The sequence below is a fragment of the Leucoraja erinacea genome, chromosome 7 (genome assembly GCF_028641065.1).
Source record: "Leucoraja erinacea ecotype New England chromosome 7, Leri_hhj_1, whole genome shotgun sequence".
Taxonomy (NCBI): domain Eukaryota; kingdom Metazoa; phylum Chordata; class Chondrichthyes; order Rajiformes; family Rajidae; genus Leucoraja; species Leucoraja erinaceus.
The window spans coordinates 61,924,866-61,947,722 of record NC_073383.1 but is presented as its reverse complement, the minus strand read 5'-3'; the positions used below and the strand labels follow the sequence as shown (position 1 = coordinate 61,947,722).

Below are 22,857 nucleotides of genomic sequence, written 5' to 3'. Positions count from 1 at the left end.
CAGGGGGTATGGAGAGAAGGCAGGGCTGGGATACTGAGTTGGATGATCAGCCATGATCATATGAGATGGCGGTGCAGGTTCGAAGGGCCGAATGGCCTACTCCTGCGCCTATTTTCTATGTTTCTATGTTTCTAATACTTTAATTTCCGCTTGAAATACAGGACAATATATGTTTGAGGATGTACATGTTTAATTTATTATCATTGGAATTACCAATGTAATCACCAAATTGTATTTATTAAACTGTTCGCAGGATACAGAAAGCAGAATATTTCTGGATGAAACGTATTTAATAGATCTGTAACAATGTCCAACAGATTAGGTCAATAAATGAAGTGTGACAGGTACATGGGGTGAAAACCCTGTTGCATTTCCCATTCAAAAACCGAGAGACTGGAATTGGAAAATCACAATACTATTCTTCTGAAAAAGAAAAAAAAACAAAGAAAAAAACAAAGTGTCAAAATAATTCATTCTAATTTACAGTTTTGGTTTGAGAACTGTACACATCAGTATGTTTTCAATTTTTCATCTAATTTATGTATTGAAGTGGAACAGAATCATGCAGTTATTTCCATAATTCTATATGCATTGTCTGCATCTTTCATGAAAGTTGAGGCAGCTTTTAATAAAGAACTTTGATTGCCGTATTGGTTCAATTGAGCCCCTGGTTACACTCAGTCAGCTATGTTGGGCAGGTCATGTCACTCACATGCCAAATACCAGATTCCCGAAACAGAGTTGGATGAATTGCTTCCCCTTGTCTGAGAGATTGCTGAAGAAGAACAGCAGAAAACGGGAGCATATTTAGACTTTCTAGAGACAGTGCAAAAACAAGCCCATTGGCACACCGTGTCAGCGCCGACCAGCGATCACCCTGTACAATAACAGTATCTTACACACTAGGGACAATTTACAAGTTTTACCAAAGCCAATTACCCTACAAACCTGTTTGGGGGGAAACTGAAGTTTGGGAGGAAACTGAAGCGCCCAGAGAAAAACCACGGAGTCACAGGGAGAACGTATGAACTCCATACAGACAATACCCGTGGTCATGATTGAACCCAGGTCTCTGACATTGTAAGGCTGTAACTCTATTGCTCCACTACTGTGCACTGTGCATTTCACCTAGAGTACTTTTAAGTTATAATGAGGAAGTGGAAGTTTGTGAAGGGCCAAAAGCATTATACTGTACTTAAAACAAAAATGTTAAGAGAAGATGTAACAGAACTGCTCAAAGTTATGAAGGGTTCAGTAGAATACAGAGACTATTTGCACTGGTCTATAGGACTGGAAACATTGATGCAACATTATTACAGGTAAAACAAAACAATAGTGCGATCATTGCCTGATGGGCAATGTTTTTTTACGATCTTTAGAGGACAGTGAAAGCAGTTTCAATAATAAACTTCAAAAAGGAATAGCACAAATAGGAGAGATTTGGAAGGGCATCAGGAAAGTACTTGGGAGTAAATATTTAGGAAGCAATGCATTATGACTAGTTCATAAATTTGATGTTTCTATTATTTCATTGTCATGAACTGAAAATTAAATTATATGAAAATTGAACACATATCCATATTGAAGAGGGAGAAAAAGGAAGTTATTTTGCCCCCAAGGTAGGCCACATAATGCATCTAAACAGGCACTTTCATTGAAGAGTGAACATAATTCAAAATCAGCGACTTCTTGAAAGTCCGTGGTTTCCTCCAGTGACTTGTCCAGGGCCTTTGACAAAGGATGTGGGCCTGAGCAGTCCCAGGCAGATGTTGGGAATCAAACACAGATAAGCACTCTTTAAGTTGAATGTATGCCTCTTCTTCAGGCTCTCACCAACCCTTTACATCCTCATCACCACCCACTCAATAACACTCACCTGACCCCTAAACTTGTAACTCTAGATGACCTACCAGCCCTGCCGCAGATCTGCCCTGATTCACTACTGACTGCAGACTCCACATTGCGGCTGTCAAATGCACAGCTGATCCAACCAATTCTGACACTCCCTCTGTTGAGCCAACAACTTTGATTAGATAGCTAATATATCCTACTGCCAATCTATCACTGGTTTTATAACCCCACACATACACCATGGTCTACATTCGTACACTTTGACAAACAATCCAAGTTTTGTTCCTTACCACTGCTCCTTACTGAACAATATCTCCACCAATTCTCTTAGGTTGATCATTGCCACTATTGCTCTACCCAGCAGTTAGCCCAAAGCACCAATCTGGCTTCTTTGCCCAACAGTCCCAAAGGCTCAAATGTATCTATCATATATTCTTTGTGTAATCTGCATTGATGGAACAGGCAATTGAGAGAGTTCCTTTGTACAAACTCTACAAACTGAGCATATAAACATATGAATCACGGACAGGTATCAACCATTCAGCCTCTCAAACCTTCCAGCTAATTAATTATAATTGATGATTTAATTGTAACCCCAACTTTGCAGTGCCATCCACTTGTAGTAATCCATCACTTCCTTTTCATCAATCTATCTTGGTCTTAAACATGCTCAAAGTTTCAAAATCTCATAGCATTTAAAGAACAATAAAAAATGCTCCAACTGGGCCTTAAATGGATGATTCCTTTCTTATGAACAATGATTTTTTTTTCTAAATTCTTCCTCAAGGAAATATACTCCCACATCCATCTTTCAAGACCCCTCAGGACCTCATATATTTCAATCCAGCCCAATCTCATTCTTCCGAACACCAGCAGGCAGAGGATTAGCTTATCCAACCTTTCTTCAGAAGACAATCCATTCATTCCAACTATTAGTCCAGCAAACTTTTCAGTTCAATCTTTCTTCACAAGACAATGCATCCATTACAGCTATAAGTCCAGCAAAATTCAGAACTACTTTGAACATATTAACATTATTCCTTAAATAAGAACAATACCATATACAGTCCTCCAGTCTTGATTTCACCTGTGCCAATATAACCAAACCATAACCTCCTTACATTTATATTGAATTCCCCGATCAATAAACGATAATTTCTTGCGAGCTTTCCTAATTACCCTTTGCGCCTGTATATGCCTGTTTTGTTAATCATGCATTGAGGCATACAGTCGCCTGTGAATCTCTACAATCACTCAACATTCAGACAGTACACATATTTTTGTATATTTAATAACAAATTCGACAAATTCACGTTTTCCCACATTTACCCCATTTGCTAATTCTTCACGCTTATATCTTTTTGTAGATGTTTTTTTGACCTCCACATGCTTCTAATGCTCTTTTTAGGTCCTCATGAGCTGCTGAATCTATTAACACAACATTTGTGGGCTTGCACACCAAATTTCAAGTATTCAGTCTTATAACTTATGGCATCACCTATATTTATCTTCAGAGTATAATAATTATTTTCAGTATTCCATAAATTGTCCATACAAAATCGGGACTTTAGTACTGTGATTACTTTTCCATCAGAAAGTTACATATGTTAACAAAAGTCATAGCCTGAATAAATGTTAATCCACCTGAGTCCCAATGATAGTTTTTGGCTTATTGGAAGCAATATTGAAATTAAAGGGCCTCATGTGCCACTTTTATACCAGCCATTGGTGTAATGGTAAAAAATAGACAATAGACAATAGACAAAAAATATTTAGTATCATATTTTAATATCAATCTAAGCTAAAACGGTATTGATTTTTCATGACTTAGTGTACATCTCTGTGGGATTTTATTTGAATGGGACAACTGGCATTTTGCAAATGATAGACAATGAACAATAGACAATAGGTGCAGGATTAGGCCATTTGGCCCTTCGAGCCAGCACCATCATTCACTGTGATCATGGCTAATCATCCACAATTCGTACACCGTTCCTGCCTTCTCCCCATATCCCTTGACTCCGGTATCTTTAACAGCTCTATCTAACTCTCTTGAAAGCATCCAGATAATTGGCTTCCACTGCCTTCTGAGGCAGAGAATTCCACAGATTCAGAACTCTCTGGGTGAAAAAGTTTTTTTTCATCTCTGTTCTACATGGCCTACCCCTTATACTGTGGCCCCTGGTTCTGGACTCCCCAAAAATTGAGAACATGATTCCTGCCTCTAGCATGTCCAATCCCTTAATAATCATATGTTTCAATAAGATCCTCTCTCATCCTTCTAAATTCCAGAGCATGCAATCACAGCCACTCCATTCTCTCAGTATATGACAGTCCCACGATCCCGGGAATTAACCTTGTGAACCTATGCTGCACTTCCTCAATAGCAAATATGTCGTTCCTCAAATTTGGAGACCAAAACTGCACACAATACTCCGGGTGTGGTCTCACTAGTACTCTGTACAACTGCAGAAGGAATGCTTTGCTCCAATACATAACTCCTCTTGTTATGAAGACCAACATGCCATTAGTTTTCTTCACTGCCTGCTGTACCTGCATGCTTACTGTGAGTGACTGATGAACAAGGACACCCAGATCTCGTTGTTCTTCCCCTTTTCCCAACTTGACACCATTCAGATAATTTTCTGTCTTCCTGTTTTTGCCACCAAAGTGAATAACATCACATTTATCCACATTGAACTGCATCTGCAATGCATCTGCCCACTCACCCAACCTGTCCAAGTCACCCTGCATCTTCATAGCATCTTCCTCACAGTTCACACTGCCACCAGCTTTGTGTCATCTGCAAATTTGCTAATATTACTTTGAATCCCTTCATCTAAATCATGAATGTATATTGTAAATAGCTGCGATTCCAGAATCAAACCTTGCTGTACCCCACTAGTCATTGCCTGACATTCTGAAAGGGACCCATTAATCCCTACTCTTTGTTTTCTGTCTGCCAAACAATTTTCTATCTATGTCAGTACCCTGCCCCCAATACCAATGCAACATCTGTGCATGCCCTGTCAAATGTGTAAGTCCTGAACTTATGGATTGATTCAGAGGGGAAAATCTATAATTTTTGCTACCATCTAGCTCCAAGTTGCTGAGGTTTCTCGGCAGTGAGGTCAGGGACTGCCCCACCAATTCTCTACTGCGTCACTTTCAAAGGGGAGTGAGTGTGGAGCTAAAGATCTGAATACAATGAGGAAGGCAAGCTCATCCTTTCAAAACAATTTTTTTCAGATTAACATTTTTCAGTGTGCTTTTAGTTAACTAATTTTAAAACAATTGTTAAAAAATGTGTTCAGTTTAATTTAGTTTAGTTTAATGATACAGTGCAGAAACAGGCTCTTCGACCAACCAGGCCCACACTGACCATCAATCCCAATACACTAGCATTATCCTGTACACTAGGGGCAATTTACAACTTTTACTGAAGCCAATTAACCGATAAACCTGCACATATTTGGAGGGTGGGGGGGAAAGGGAGCACTCAGTTGAAAACCTGCGCGGTCATGGGGAGAACGTAGAAACTCCGTTCTTGAGGCAGAACCCATAGTCAGGATCCAACCTGGGTCTCTGACACTGTAATGGGCCTGTCCCATTTAGGTGATTTTTTGGGCGACTACTGGCGACTGCTGCAAAATTTTCAACATGTTGACTGTCGTAGGTTGCCGTAGGTGCTGTCGTAGTTTGTCCACAGGTGTCGTAGGTGAATTCCATTAAAACTAGTTACTGGCAGTTGCCTAAAGAGTTGCCTAAGGGGGACAGGCCCATAAGGGATCAACTCTACCACTGCACCACCTTACCGCCCATTTGGGTTAACTTGTGTTTACTCAAAAATACAAATTTAGTAGCTGGAGTAAGCCACCTGTGTCACCGTTCATTATGATCCTGCCCGATCTGTCCTATGCCTCAACTCTTCTTCGATGCCAGTTCCAAATAGGCTTCTATACCCTGGTACTTAAGAAACTTATCTACCTCTCCTTTCGGTATCTCCAGTGATGTAGTCTGACAGAGAATTCAAAAGATTCATCATCGTTTTCGAGAAGAATTTGCTATGAATGTCAGTTTTATATTGTGGATATGTAAGCCCCCTCAATCTAGATTCTACCATCAGTGGAAACATCTCAGCATCTATCCTGTCTTGCTCTCACAAAGATCTTAAACATCCTAACCCTAGTATCAATAAAATTGCTTCTCATTGCGGCTTGTTATTTTGTGTGCGTAAATATCAGAGACATTTAATGAACATCCATTTATCCTCCTGCGTTTGGTGCCCAGCAAATCTGGAGGTGTGTTCAACTGGTGCCCAGCAAAACTGGAGGTGTGTTCAAAGCTTTCAGGAGCACTTTGGAGCAAAGGACTTCCTTGTTTTCATACCAGAAGCCAGTTTACTGTCCATACCTTGTTCCTGAAGTTCAGATTGCTTCTGATCAGCAAGGGATATCCTATGCATCAGAGCAAGATATTTGGTTATGGGAAGACCATTGAGCAGCAATTATGGGCAGGGGAGTTAAGGGGCTGTCCCACTTGGGCGACCTACTCGCTGCACGGTCGACACGAGGTCATAGGAGGTCTTTGTAACTCTCCTTCATGCTCAAGAGTAGTCCCCGTGTACTCGAGGCCTCAGCTATGTCGCGGCGTATTTTTGAACATGTTGAAAAATGCCCGCGAGTTAAAAAAGGTCGCCATGGAAAAAATCAATATTTTTTTACTCGTAGGTTTAGTCGTAGTAGGTCATAGTAGGTCAGCATGTTAGTCGTAGGTAATCGAGGGTAGTCGAAGGTAGTCAAAGGTAGTTGTAGATGGTCTTCATCATAGTTGAAGGGAGGTTGAAGGGAGGTCCACCTCATTCGGCATTATTTATTTAAAAAAGTTGATAGCAAAAACATCACAAAAACAAATCAAAGATTACTAAACCATAAAGATCGAAACAAAATGCTGGAGTAACTCAGCGGATCATGCAGCATCTCTGGAGAGAACAAATGGGTGATGTTTTAGGTCGAGACACTTCTTCAAATGTGTCTGAAGAACAGTTTTGACCCGAATTATTATCCATTCCTTCTCGTCCCACTGAGTTACTCCAGCATTTTGTGTCCATTTTCAGTAAACCAGCATTTGCACTTCTTTCCTATACATAACTAAACCATCCCAGATTTGAAACAATAAGACTATTTAACTATGAAAACCTTTGCAGTGTAACCAAAAAAATGGGGCATATGGAGTGCGATAACTAAACCAGCATTTACCAATATTCTGAAACTGCTGGAAGAAATCACCTTATTGACATCATGATAAAGATTTATGTACATTGGCTGTAAATTTACACGGGACAGCTTGCATCTTCCTGTGTAACAACATTAGATAAAATACAATTGTGTCAAAAAATAACAAAATAAATTGCTGTCATGAATATTAAGAAACTGGAACTGAATAAACACAACTACATTTAGGGCACTGATTTATGGATGCCATTCTGTTTGCAAATTAAAAAAAAATATTAACCTCATCCTGTTAAGTGGTGGAGTGTAGAATTGCAAATTGCTCCTTTAGTGCTCTGAGGGTTAAATTAATATTGTATTGCACTTACTTATGGCGTCTACAAATTGATCAAAAAAGCCGAATGGAAAAAGTGGCTCAGGCAGCTCTCTGAAAAACATCTTTAGTGCTCCTGTGACGACGTGGATGTCCTCCCACTGGCTGTCATCCAAATTCAGCTTCTCTTCTGGGAAAACATGAAGAGAAATGGAACAACTGGTTTTAATGAAACAATTACAAGACACTAATTATTATGTTAATGTTTGCCTACTATCATCAGCAACCGTTAACAGCCTCCTGCACCTAGAGGTTTCGAGCTGTGCAATTTTCCACAGAAGAACATATTCAGTACAATACCATCTGCAGGAATATGGTGTGCACTCTCTCTCTCTTTCACACGCACACACATGCACGCAAACAAAAGGACATAAAGGTTCATGTTCATGACTGAAGATGTCAGGTACACTTATACCCATAATGCTTTTGCTGAAAAAATTAACAGCACTACTGAACATGATTCAATGCTATTAGCATTCAAGGCTAAGAGGGGCTGCGTAGTGGCAGCAACTGCTGGCTGAGCTGAACTCATGGGACCGGCCTGCAGGCCTTGCAGAGCCAACATGAGACATATGCTCAACATGGCAATTGAAAATGAGCTATTACTTTACATGTGTCAACTCTGCCACGTACAAGGGAATTAAAGATAACTCCCTTCCTTTGCTTGAATTTTGTGCTAGTTAGGAGTGAGCAGTAGGATTGGGCATTACTTCATCACACTCACTTTCCAGAAAATATGTTTTTTTACTGCTGTACTTAATAAAATAAAACAGGTATGAAACGTTACCCCAGCACTCAAATAACAAGCAGATTGTTATTAATGTAAAGCCCAGGTTAAAAAAAAAATTGAAACACCATCTTGTTGATAGGTTAACCTGAATGTTAACTTTTATCATAGCTAAAAACAAATACAATTTTTCACAACAGGTTTAAAAACATTTCTGCCTGACCAAATTTAAAACAGGAACGTGTAATTGCATTGGTGTTGAACGACACCAGATGCTATATGTTGACATGGACTTTCATTATCCAGACCATCAAATGAGTTAAATCTCCAAAAAATAACTGTGCTGAAGATGGAAAATGTTTTTTGAATAGTTACTGACAGGTTGAAAGTGTATGTGCTTTGAAATTCAATGGCATAATACCTTTTTTGCCACATAGTTTACAATTGTAAATTGTTTATCCCCCCCAGAGCAAAACGTAATTATGACTATTTGCAGGTCTTTTTGAGTCACTTGGAAAATCCGATGGGGAACTTCCTTGGTGATTCACCTTTGCAATGTGCACATAATTTTTCCATTGGGGTCTGTAGCATGATAACTTGTTGTGCAAGAGAATAGACTGCATGAGGGTGTCAGAGGTTGGATGCCGTGTTCAAACTAGCATGGAACCAAACCAGGCTGCCCCTCATCTAAATAAACCATTAAGTAACCATTAAGTAACACTCTGCTACCTCATCTACCAACCATCCCAATTTCTGGTTAGACAGCAGGTCCCACAAATTATTGCCCGCCACATTTCTTATACTTTAAGCAAATTTCAATAATTTTAAATTGAGTTAGTCAGAGAAGGTGGGTTGACAATTTCAATATACATAAAAATAAAAAACAAAATCTATTGCCTAGAAACTTGAATCACCCTAATTTAGTCCATTACACTGGTCTGGAAAATACCCAATCAAGGACTGTAAAAACATTGCAAAACTGGGAAAGTTTATCTTATAAACAAGATTCGAGCACGTTTTTTTCTGATTGCAGCATAAAAATGTTATCTGCTCAACTCCCTAAGGCCTGCATAGGCTGCAGATGATGCATCTTTTGTAATGAGAAACACAGGAGGTGGGACTCTGCCTTAAAGAACTCTCCCATGGCAGCTACATTTCAGAGATACAAAAAGGCTGGCTTTGAAGTGAGAGAAAACGTGGGGAAATATTCCACCACTTTTGTGGTCGCACTTCCCCCACCTACCATTATTAGCATAGATTGCGTCCTGTGTCATAAGTGGCCGTAAGCCAGTGCAAAGCACAGATTCATCACTGCAGGAGTTGCAGCATGTATCTCTACCGTGCATAGCTGTAATAAGCATTGTGCGCCCCAGTAGTATTATGAAAACTGCAGAGCATTAAGAACTCAGGCAGGCAGACACTGATAGCTACAAGTTAACTTCTCAGTTAGGATCTTCTAACACATCTCACTTCTAGACATGCTTCTAGTTTATAGGGAATTTAAAAAGAAGACCATGGGTTGCATATTATTCTTCCATTTTTGTTGGTACTGCAGGGCAGAGGCATGTTGAATGCATCATTGTATGTGCAAATTACGTCATAAACTGCTCTGGATGAAGACATTTTTTCTTATCTCAGTCTTGAACTGTTGACCCCTGATTTATCTTGTGATATAGAAGTACAACGGAGCTAAAATAGGCCAGAATGAACCAGCAATATTAAATTAGTCAAAGCTGATTCTAAATGCCCCAGACAAGAGACAAATCACCCCTACACCTACACAATCAATTTCTGTAAGTTTTATATTTTATATTTTATTCAAATCACTTCTCATTCTTCTAAACTCCAATTATAGGCCCAGTCTACCATTTATTTCCCCTTGGGACTATTTATCCATGGCATGTACCTGTCGAGTGAACCTTAATATCTCTCCCTCTATCTTGAGTATCTCCTTCCTTCAGTAGGCCTCTACACAATATTCCAGGTGCAATCTCACCAGGGCTCCATATAAATATGGGAATCTCATTTATTCTATCTGCCCTTTTACTTTCTTCCTTTCTGTAATGGTATGCTCAAGCACTCCACAAAAGCACTTTGTTTGTTTTCCCTTCAAGTGAGTACCCAGCATTCAGTGCTCTTGATGTGGTCTTGTCTACATCAAAGAAACCAAATACAGACAGATACCTGCTCTGTAGATCAGTCCCCATTCAAAGTGGAAGTTTATCCTCAGGTTTCAATTCAAACCTGAACTATCTTTTTTCCATTTACCGCAATCCCCTATTTCACTCTCACTCCGATCTCTCCAACCTCCAACAGGTTCAATAAAGCTGGAGAAACTCCACTTCATCTTTCACTCGGCACATCACGGTTTTCTGGGCTCAACAATTAGTTCAGCAATTTCAGGTCATCACTCATTTCAGCTTTGACACTTATATGTCCAGCATTATTTATTTTACTTTTCCTTCAGATAATTGAACATCTTGTTCATCTTCTCCTCCTCATACCAGACACATATTTCAGCCTGTACCATCACCATTTGTTCTTTACCCCTCCACTAGTTCTCTACAATTTAAAAATAGTTTTAGCACTTTCTTTTCTGATTAAGAAAAATAAATGTTGTTTATCTCTCTCCGCAAATGAGACATGACCTAGAGTCATAGAGTGATACCACATGGAAAAAGGCCCTTCGGCCTAACTTGTCCATGCCAACCAAGATGTTCCATCTAAGCTAGTCCCATTCGCCTGCTTTTGGCCTATATCACGCTAAACCTTTGCTGTCCATGGACCTGTCTGAATACCTTTTAAACAACGAAAATAGGTGCAGGAGTAGGCTATTCGGCTCTTCGAGCCAGCACCACTCGATCATCCAAACCCAGTACCCCATTGCTGCTTTTTCTCCATATCCCTTCATTCCTTTTGCCTTAACAGCTAAATCTAACTCTCTCTTGAAAACATCCAGTGAATTGGCTCCACCTCCTTCTGTGGCAGAGGATTCCACAGATTCACAAATTTCTGGGTGAAATGCTGTTATATTACCTGTTTCAACTACCTCCTTTGGTAACACATTCCAACACCTTCTGAGAGAAAATGTTGCCACTCAGGTTCTGATTAAATCTTGCCTCTCTCACCTTAAACATATGTCCTCTTGTTTTTGATTCCCCTACCCTGGGCATAAGACTGTGCATTCATCCTATTCCCCTCATGATTTAATACACCTCGACAAGATCGTCCTTCAGTCTCCTGCACTCCATGGAATAATATCCTAGCATATCCAACATCTCCCTATAGCTCAGCTCCTCAAGTCCTGGCAACGTTCTCGTAAATCTTCTCTACACTCTTTCAAGCTTAATGAGGTCCATTCTATAGTAGGGTGACCGAAACTAAACACAGTACTCCAAGTGTTGCCTCTCCAAAGTCTTGTACAATTGTAACGTAATGTCCTCACTTCTATTGTCAATACTAACTGATGAACCAAATGCCAATGCACCAAAAGCCTATTTGACCACTCTATGTGTGACACCATTTTTAGGGAACTATGTACCTGTACTCCAAGATCCCTCTGCTCGACAACACTCCCCAGGGTCTTACGATTCACTGTGAAAGTCCTGCCCGGGTTTCATTTTCCAAAATTCAACACCTTGCACACATTTTCATTAAACTCCGTTTGCCATTCCTTAGAAATACGGTAGGCGGCGCGACTCTCGTCAGCAGCGGCCTCTGCAGCCCGTCTGCGTTTTTATTATTTTTTGTCTATGTTTCTATGTAGTTTTTGTTATTTTTTGTTGGGGTGTGTGTGTGGGGGGGTAACTTTTAAATCTCTCCCTGCATGGGAGACCCGACCTTTTCTTTGTCGGGTCTCCGTTGTCGTTGGGGCTGCAACGAGGAGCGGCCTCCAACAGGAGAAGACCGGGGGCTCTGGTGCCGACGACTCACCTCACCGTCGCGGAGCTGGCTGAGTCCGGAGCGGGTGGAGCGGTGGTGGAGCGCTGCTGCGGCCCGACCTCCGGAGATTCGGAGGCTGCAACTGCGGGTCTGGCGGACGGCGGCACCGGGAGCCCGCGGGTCCCTGGAGGGAGACCGCTTTTCAGGGTTCCCGCAACGGCAACTTCTCCCGCCCGAGTTGCGGGGTTGAAGAGCTCCTGGAGCGGGACCTTACAGCACCGCCCCGCGCGGCTTGGATTGGCCGCGGGACTCTGTGAGCGCCCGCCGGGGGCTCTAACATCAAGAACCCGGTGTGCGACCTTGCATCACCCGGCGTGGCTTTAATGGCCGCGGGACAATCGCCATCGCCAGCCAGGGGCTTTGACTTTGACTCTGACATCGGGGGGGGGGGGGGGGGGGGGGGGAGTGCAGTGGAGAGAGATAAGTTTTTTTTTTTGGCCTTCCATCACAGCAATGTGATGGATGTTTATGTAAATTATGTTTTGTCTTTGGTCTATATGTTTGTAATGTATGGCTGCAGAAACGTCATTTCGTTTGGACCTCAAGGGGTCAAAATGACAAATAAATAAATTGAATCTAGAAAGAGGCTATTTATGCCCAGCTGATCAAGAGCCTGCCATATTTTTTGATAACCATCTTCATTTTTACAATATCACCCACTTTAGTGAGCTCCTTAATATTCCCAGCATTTTCTGATTTATTTCTGATATTTAACATCTGCAGTATTTTATTAGTTTCCATTTAACCTGCAATCAGTTGCTCACCATTGATTGCTTTATCAGTTCTATTCATAACAACATATGTTTTGAGTGCCAGATCAAGATCTTTATATAATTACTGACCAGTATTTACCACCCACATTAACATTGTGGCTGAAAGAGCAGGAAAGAGGCTATTTTTATTGAAAGTTCACTAAGTAACTGGATGAATCCAACCATATCACAGATCACCAGTTTCTTCCAGATGTTTATTTTTAGTATGTTTATGTTTTGGAGGACACAATCATGACAAGCTTAGCACTTTCTAACATGGTCAGTACTCCAGACGTACGGTGGAGTTTTCATAGGTCTTTCAGATATCTGTTGCCTTGTGTCATTGTCTTTTGATTTTCCTTATCTTGTTCAATGCTATTAACTCTAGAATACTTTTAAGTTGTAAAATAAATATTTATTCCTGAAAAAACAGTGCTCTGGGCTTTTTCCAAAGGCTTGAATCTTTTTAACTTTACTGAATTGTTGCACAAGTATATAGCGCAATATATATTTACCAGGTGCTCTATAAAGTAGGGAAAATGCTGACTGATTCTATTTGTTCAATTTGAAAATCAATCCAGAGGTATTGTTCAGGTACAGCAATAAATGTGCAGAGAGGGCCTGAAATAGAAAGTGAATTTTGGCATGAATTCCATCAGATGAGGCAAGTTTAAGGTCGAGTCAGACGTTTGTAAAAATTGGATGACTTTGAAGATAAATAACATATGTGACCAGGAGAGATAATTTTAACAATTTTAAATTATATTTATTTTATGAAGACTTGTAGAAGTGCATGAAGAATAGTGGATTTGTAGTAAAAAGCTTCCATATATATTTTAATATCATGCATTCATGGGTCTATTTATTCCCTTTAAGGGCAATAAATTGCTTTGGAGCTATTATTTAAGTAAAAGAAAATGTTGAGTAAATGAAAAAATGTTGAATCTTTTTAACTTTACTGAATTGTTGCACAAGTATATAGCGCAATATATATTTACCAGGTGCTCTATAAAGTAGGGAAAATATGACTTTACTCAAATGAAAAGTATTAACATATGAATGACATGCATTTGCTAAGGCCTCATCTGATTTTGAATTTAAAATAAGAACTTTCTCTTACAAACACAATGTAATACTTTTAATAGAGTATGATAACATATTTATGATTTCTAATTGAATATATCTTCATTTTGAATCATTATTAAAACACAATTAGCACACAGTGACTCGAAAGTAATCGTCCAATTTCACTCTATAAATGCACTACTGTTAAAAACATTGCAATTCTTTTGAAAATAAATTGGAACTTTTGCAGGTCTTATTCTCTTATGTACACTAAAACCAAACTCACTCTGAGAGGTTATGCCATGCAGTGGTATTTCATTGTCATATCGAAATCGTATAAAGCACCAAGTTGGAAAACTGCTCCATTTGAATACATCCTTGTTTAAATTTAGCTTTTAATCATTGAACTCAGCCATTCACACGCTGTCCTGATCCAGATCCCCATCTGTTTGATTGAAAACACTTCAGGAGTATCCCTTTATTACATTACATGGTTTTAATTTCAATTGACTCCAGCCTAGTGGGTCTGTTCAAAACAGTCAATGCTAAACAATGACATCAAGAGCCTAAGGCCTAATGTGGCGTATAGTCACTTTAAAGAACAGAGGTTTTCAGTTTGTTGAAGTCTGTCAACTACTTTGAGCTGTTTATTCTCACCATGGTGTCACACCCCCTACATGTCCCTTTTGATACAAACTGTTTCATTTTCTCTTTGGTCAAATCAAATCTTACCCCTTAGCCCCATTACCCATTCACTCACCACACTGTCTGGGTTTTTTTTTCGCAAGTTAGTTAATCACTTTCTGTAACATTACAGTGCAATCCTTTTGTTCCTTATTGCTGTTTTAAAAATTTTACATTAGCTACTTTATATTATGTTTGTTATACAGTACACACTTTGAGATCAAAATATAATTGATACATTTTCATGTAATTCTGTATTTTCTTTCTCACTAGTTTAGGACTTTTTTATTGTAATTGTTTTTCCAATCCATCTCAAATTAATCTTGTCACTTGGTTATCCTGATACTAAGCATTCACACTGAAGACTATTGCTAACATTTCACTGAAGCTCTTCCTAATGTTGTTATGTGTTAATGACTGCAATTTCATTTTAAAATAGATGTTTAATACCAGAGAAAAATTAAGTAAGAGATGTGTTCTTTAAACAAAAGGCATTGTGTTAATAATTGGTTTACCTCAGAGCAGAATTATGTTACATTTATTACTGAGTTTCTCAGAACCTTTCAGGAAATGTGGTCCTTAATTTTGGTGAGATTCCCATTCGGTCTTGGATTTCTTACATTGTAAATGTACCCCAAATAAAAACAAAACAAAATCCATCAGCAATGAGATTGTCAACCTTTCCGGCATGAAAAATGACAATTCATATTCACTGAAAGAACAATCAGGTTTGTAGGTACCTGAAACTGTGCTGTGTAAAGGAAGAGCATTCAAACTACACATTTTGTACGCACTGACATGTGTGGTCACTTTTGGCCTCAAACATTACCTCACATGTATCCCTTGACTATGGAGGTCAAGGCCATGGCAACTCTTAATTTACTATCTTCTGGAACTTTCCAGGTTTCAGTTGTGATGCTCTGCCACATACTACACTTTGTTGCTAACTGCTGCATTTAGGAAATTGCACATCCTGTGAGGCTTTGTCTACTTTTCCCTCAGTTCACATGAGATGGCAAAATGGGCATGGATATTCACCTACAGTCCACACTTCCTCATGGTGCAAAGGCCCAGATACTTTGCCTGTAAGCCTCTACCTGTAGTGTTTAGTTGTAACTAGCTAGGGTTTCCATGGCCCCCCATGCACAAAAAAAACCTTCTGTAGCCACTTCTTCTGAAGTCTTATTCTGAAACATTAGGAGCTCTCTCTCCCTCATACCTCTGCCATCATTGCAACAAACATTTATTCAGTTATAACACTATCCCATAGCGGGAAGAATGCTACTTGTTTTTGTGGTACACAGTATTTCTTTGGGAACTGGCTCCAAAGATCACATCTGCTAGGCTACCTGTTCATTTTTTTCAGGAATTATAACACAGCATGAGTGTGGCAAAATATGTCATTTTAAGGTCCAAAAATGTGCTTGAAAAAGGATAATGTCTTCTTAGTTACTAAGATGTATTTTGCTCCAAACTGGAGGATCAGACAGATGTTTGGTAGCAATGGCGAGACTGGCTTCCAACATGTGAAAATCATGGTGACTAAAATGACAGCAAGGCATCACCTCCTGATAGAGTCATAAAGTCATAGAGTGATACAATGTGGAAAGAGGCCCTTCAGCCCAACTTGCCCACACCGGCCAACAATGTCCCAGCTACACCAGTCCCATTTGCCTGCGCTTGGCCCATATCCCTTCAAACCTGTCCTTTCCATTTACCCATGTAACTGTTTTGTAAACAATGGGATAGTCAGTCCCAGCCTCAACTACCTCGTCCGGCAGCTTGTTCCATACACCCACCACCCTTTGTGTGAAAGGTTACCCCTCAGATTCCTATTACATCTTTTCCCCTTCACCTTGAACCTATGTCCTCTGATCCTTGATTCCCCTACTTTGGGCAAGAGACTCTGTGAATTCTGATGAGCTCAATGCATTCCATGCACACTTTGAGAGAGAGAACACTGATGTATCTACTTGGCTCCCCACAGCCCCTGATAGTATTACAATCTTAGTCACAGAGTCCGACGTCAGAAGATTGTTCAAAAGGGTGAACCTTCGGAAAGCATCTGAACTTGATGGTGTACTTGGTCGCATTCTCAAACCCTGTGCTGACCAACTGACTGGAGTTTTTTGCCTTCAACCTTTCAATAATGAGCTCTGTGATTCCTCTCTGATTCCTACGTGCTTCAACAGGGTATCAATAATACCGGTGCACAAGAAGAATAAGGTGACTTGCCTCAATAACTGCCAACTATTGCTTATAACCCAGTAAAATCTTTTTCAGAAGATAGACACAAAATACTGGAATAACTCAGCGGGACAGACAGCATCTCTGGATGGAAAGAATGGGTGACGTTTCAGGTCGAGACACAGAACATCTCCCATTCCTATCCAGAGATGCTGCCTGTCCCTCTGAATTACTCTAGCATTTCGTGTCTATCTTTGCTTTAAACCAGGATCTGCGTTCCTTCCTACACAAAATATTTTTCAGTATTTCCAAAAAATTCACCCTGGATTAAAAGTGCTAAATCTGCACCACATCCAAAGTGTATTCCATTGAGTTCTGATTAATTTCAGATTACAGTACTCTAGTGTGACCATAAAGTGTGTTTAATGAATCAATGCAAGGATATAATTTTAGACATCTGTGTCTTCAGAGGACTGATCTGCTAATTAGCAAATTTGTGTGAATAAACTAAATAATCTCACTTCTAAAATGTAGAGTTATCTTGGTGATGTTCTGGTTAACAAGAATATAAACAACATCTTGAAGACTTGCAAGTAATTATTTGTGAAGATCTGATTAGTATTTTCTTAAAGGTGTTTGAAAAAAAAACCATATTGTACGTTAATTGTTTCATACATTTGATAATGTGGCAGAAAACTCTCCAGGACCCTATATCAGTGAAGTGACTGGGAAGTGAAGGTTCAATAACTAAAGTGCCTGACTTCTGTGGGAAACCAAATGAAACTGCATTAAGGACTGCAAGTGATTTTGCAATGCCTCTACAAGTAAAGGCTACAGTACAATTAATCTGCTTTACATCTGGTTCATTTTTAGGCACTATCCAGGGATTTAACTGCAGTCATCCAGCCATGTTGTGTGCCTCAGATGACAGAGATTTTTGTCAGGTGAACATGTCCTGAAAAACAGTTATTTGGGTCAATGCAACAGCAGAAATATGTCAGGCATGGCTTGCACCAAATATCTGGCTGTCCGCAATTCAATTAATTGCACACGTACAGCTCCCAAACCATTTGCTCTCAAGGAGGATATAAAGTTGTACCATGACAGCAATAAGCACGGTCAATGATCCCTCATGTAAAATAAGTTATCAAACTCCACAGTACAGCTTAAAGAATAAGTCCCTTAAGTATGCTGCTTCTCTTAGATATATGGTCCACAGAAATTGTTCCTCCCTTTGTTTCATGTGTACTGTTTCAGCTCATCTCAAGTTTGTTGACCTTTAGGCAGATTATTTATCACATTTTATCGTTTGCCTTCTGCAAATGGAAGGTGGCATAATTTTAACAGAGATTTGTACATTCTTTGATTCTACTATAATAAAATAATTCAGGAAACCTTAAACCAAATCTTAAAATTATTTATAAATAACATTAACAATGCTTTTGAATTAAAGTTAGTAATAATTTGCTACTTTAAAAATAACTTGCAATACAACTGACAATGTTAGTAGAATTTTCAATCAACAATTTAGATTTTTTTTGTAGTTTAGTTGCTTTTAAGGATAAAACAAACTTGTTCTTCTAATGTATTTTCTTCATGATCATTCTTGGCCTTCCAACCCAGGCAGCAAACACAAGGCGTAGAACTGTTTTGTTGCTTGCCCATTGATCACAATGACACCAGCTACTAGATGGGTGGAGTGTTTTATAGGTGCCTTTCAAACTAAAATGTTAACTTCCTTTGAAAAAACCAGAGGCCATCTGGCCAATATCCTTAAGCTGCATCAACTGCTGAGTAGGATAGTACAGTATGTGGAGATTTTCACACGGATTTTACTAAATTGTACAGCTCTGAAGTCATTGAGTTCCTTATTATTTTGTCATTAAGACTAGCATAGAATTTCATCTAATTCTTTATAGGTGTTACAGGAATTAATTAATTATGAAAATAATATATATAGTAAGATGGAGGCCATTCAGCAGATTGTGTCTATACCCTATATTTTCACAGAGCTATCCCATTAATCCCAGCAAAAAGCAAACTGCTGGAGGACTCATGGGTCTGAGCTATAGAGCAAGATAGGTTTATTTCTTGGACCACAAGGGTAGAAGGGGCGATTGTATAGAGGTGTATAAAATCATGAGGAGAATTGATAGGGTGAATGCACAAAATCTTTTCCCCAGGGTAGGGGAATCAAGAACGAGAATAAAGGTTTAAGTTGTGTCAAAATGTCCATGTTCTAGATATGTTGCAAAGACTATCTGAAGCGTCGCTGAAAATCTGTCCCAGCCCGTGTGCGCGATTTTGGTGCCGTTTAGAGGGGGGCGGGTTTAAAACGCGATTTCCCCATGGCTGTTCAAATCGAGGATGTTCAGCCTAGTTAATTATTAATGAAAAATCGCTGGTAGATTCTGTCGTTTTAGCTATTATTACTTTTAAGGGCTTTATCTAGTTGTTATAGTAGTTTAAAAATTAACCTCTAAACCCCCGACCGCTGGCAACCGGCCGGATCTCATACAGGGGACAACAGAAGGTAGGCTGTTTATTTTTACATTAAAAAGGGCTTCTTAAGATCCCTTTATACAAAGTTTAATGTTGCGAGTAGCTAATTTTGGCTCCATTATATCCCGCAGTATTGTTCTGGGCATTTGAGGAGACAAATCCACCGCAATGTGAACGTTCTAAACCAGCGCGTTCACAGGAACCCACTAGAAAGCTGATTTAAATTTACTTAAATTTACAGCAATTGAACACTAAATTCCTTCCATTTGGCCTATAAATGAATTTCAATGAGATTTAAAAATCATGTTTTATTGTGAATTATTTGTGAATATTATTTGGACACTTAGGCTGTTTAAAAATGTTAATCATTTATTAAGAAATGGATAGATGTTTAGATCTATTAATTGAAGTTTGAAATTAGCTACAATTGGGTAACTAACTAATTATATGCTTTAATTTCAGGTTATCCAAGTAAGATTGGTTTATATTTGTTTCAGAATGCTTCAATCTATGATAACTGAAAATTTCATTCAGTTCTCTTAATTTTTAAGAAAGTTATGTGCTTTTGACTGTCCACGATCACAGCTTTTTTGTTATGTCCATAGAAAATCAATAGGGAACAAGATGCTAATTTCCGAGTATGGAAATGGCCATAACTTTTTAAATACTTGAGATATGAAAGTGAATTAGGTGTCAAATTAAACTTATTTTTATGCTTTATCTGATGGGATAAATTGCAGACTTGATTTTTAAAATCTCAAAATTTTGTAACATTGCTACATGTTCAGGAACTTGTAGTTTCTTGAACAAACCAGCACAAACTTTTTCACTCAGAGGGTGGTGGGTATATGGAATGAGCTGCCAGAGGAGGTAGTTGAAGCAGATACAACAACAACATTTAAAAGATATATGGATAGGAAAGGTTTTAGAGGGATATGGGCCAAATGCAGACAAATGGTATTTGCTTAGATGGGGCATATTGTTTGGCATGGGCAAGTTGGGCTGAATGGCCTGTTTCCTGCTCTATGACTATGGCTTACTGACTTAAAGGATAGTGGGTACAAGCCAGTGTAAAGAGGAGAGGGGATGGGGTGAGGAAGGGTTGTACATAACCCTAACCAACACACTCTATTCTCCTTTCCCATTCCTTCTAGCTTCTCCCTCCCTCCCTCCTATCCGCACCATCACCTAGCTTCCCCAATGTCATTTCTGGTTCTCTTATCTCTTCCCTCAGTTGATTTGATCTGCCCATCATCCCTACCTATTCTGATTCCACATAAACTTGAATAATCAATAGCCAATAGGCAATAGTCAATGTGTAGGAAAGAACTGCAGTTGCTGGTTTAAATCAAAGGTAGACATAAAATGCTGTCTGCTGTCTGAAGAAGGGTCTCGACTCGTCGCCCATTCCTTCTCTCCAGAGATGCTACCTGTCCCGCTGAGTTACCCCAGCATTTTGTGTCTACCAGGCAATAGTCAATCGTGGTTTTTATTGGCCTGTATGTTCATTGTTAACACAATGAAATACTTGTCCTTACAAGCAGTCCAGTAGAGTATCACTATACCCCTAGTCAGCAAGTGTACAGGAATAATCTACTGAGCCACATGCACGAGGCGTCATGGTTTGGTGCCATGTTCAAAGTCATGTTCAAGTTTTTACGAGCAGTGCCTATACCAGGCAAGTCTAGTCGTCTTCTTCCTTGGATGCCACGTCCCTCTCCTCATTCCTTTCTCCTCTTACTTATCAGCTTCTGCATCTGCACCTCATGTTTCCATTTATCATCTTTCAGACTATTTCTAGCTCCAGCTTATCCTCCCCTATCTGGTTCCACCTGTCCCTCTTGTTCTCTTTTTTTCCTCTTTCCTCATCTGTCTCCGCCTATCATGCACTATCTCCCGACTCCACCCCTCCTCCACCTATCTCCCCTCTACATTCTCAGTCCTGCTCAAGTTAAGTTGTTAATTACCATATGCACGGGTATAGCGAGGTACAGTCACAATGAAAATCTTGCTTGCAGCGGCATCACAGGCACATACACGCAGTTAAACACACAAAATGCAAATTACGCACAAATTACAATTAATCTACATGATAATGAAAAAAGGCTGTGCAAAAGAAAAATCATTAGTGCAAAACACGATTGGAAAACATGTCCATCATAGTGCAAGAAATGATACATATTGTTTCATTGCTGATATAAAATTTGGATTGTGCTGGTTTGTTCAATAAACTGTGAGTTGCTGAACCTGGACATTTTGACCCAAAATGTGGACTATCCTTTAGTACCACAGATGCTGCTTGACCCATTGATTTCCTCCAGCTGTGTTTTTTGCTCCATGTTCCAACATCTGCAGTCTCTTGTATCTCCTGATCACCTTCCCATATGCTTTCCCTACAACCCTGTATTGTTTATCCCAGAAAAAGTTCAGATTAACCCTTGTGGTAAAACAGGTGCAAAGTAATAAAAAATGTGGACTGGGACAGAACAATTTCTACTTTCTTAACTATAAATCATTATGTGGATTTCTCAAAGAGGCAACTGAAATCGCACATCAGGTTTATTCCTTCAAGTACCATTGATTTCCACTGATCATTTTACCAATGCTTCAGATTATGAGATGAAGCTCTGGTATTAACAATACAAAAACAATTACATTTTTTAAAATTTCAGACTTCAATAAAATATGTTAAAGTTTGCAACTGATTTAAAAATAATAATAATAATAACTTTGTTTTACGATACAAGGTTTAACATGCACACTGGTTTGGGAGCTGGGTTCGTTGGGTGTCATGAAAACATTAATGTACAAGTTATTCAAATGATTTTTGCAGATGTGTGTGAAACGCAAGACCAAGACAAGTGCAGAACCTCAGAACAGACGCAATATTGTTTGCCACTGCTGCAGTGTCCATGATTTTAAATTCATAATATAATAGTAAACAACATCAAACCGACTTTTGCTTTGCACTACCAATGGGTTTCTTTGGAGCTTTGGACTATTCTTTAAATTGACTTTTAAAAGTTAAATTTCAGATTTTTCAAGTACTTGTTTCGCACAGGCTTATTGAAAAAAACAAAGATCTTATCTCTCTTTCACAACCTTCAAATCTTTATATTTTTGCTGTTACACCATTAACAGAAAACGCATAATAATCAAGGGATAGAGTAATCATTCTATTCAGTATAAGAGGAAACCAGCAAATCAATTAGTAAGCGATTATAATCCTGACTATTTGAATACAGATTACAATAATGTTGGCACCTCGAGTTACTGTTGCTTTGTATAATTTATCATTTTTCATGATCAACAAAAAAGATGTCAAGCACAGGGCAAATTGCCCAATTCAGAATGCTCCTGCGGCAACAGGTTTTTAAAAGGGAGATGTTTCCATACTGATCACCGTAGAGAAGTGTAGTTATCATTCAATGATTAAATAGAAATCTAGTTCATGACCTTCTGCATCACAGCTTTCCAATGTATTACCTGAAGCAGTAAATGAAATGAACAGTCTTTAGCGCTATCGGATAGCAAAACAAGAAT

General features: G+C 39.2%; 1 protein-coding gene across 1 annotated transcript in view; it reads right to left on the bottom strand.

Moving 5' to 3' along the window:
* The window catches only part of LOC129699053 (rho GTPase-activating protein 15-like), a 688,053-nt gene that overhangs the window by 107,536 nt on the left and 557,660 nt on the right, over positions 1–22,857 (bottom strand). Inside the window, exon 13 of the mRNA XM_055638666.1 lies at positions 7,451–7,585. Within this exon, the coding sequence (XP_055494641.1) occupies positions 7,451–7,585 (135 nt within the window). The remainder of the gene's footprint in view (positions 1–7,450; positions 7,586–22,857) is intronic.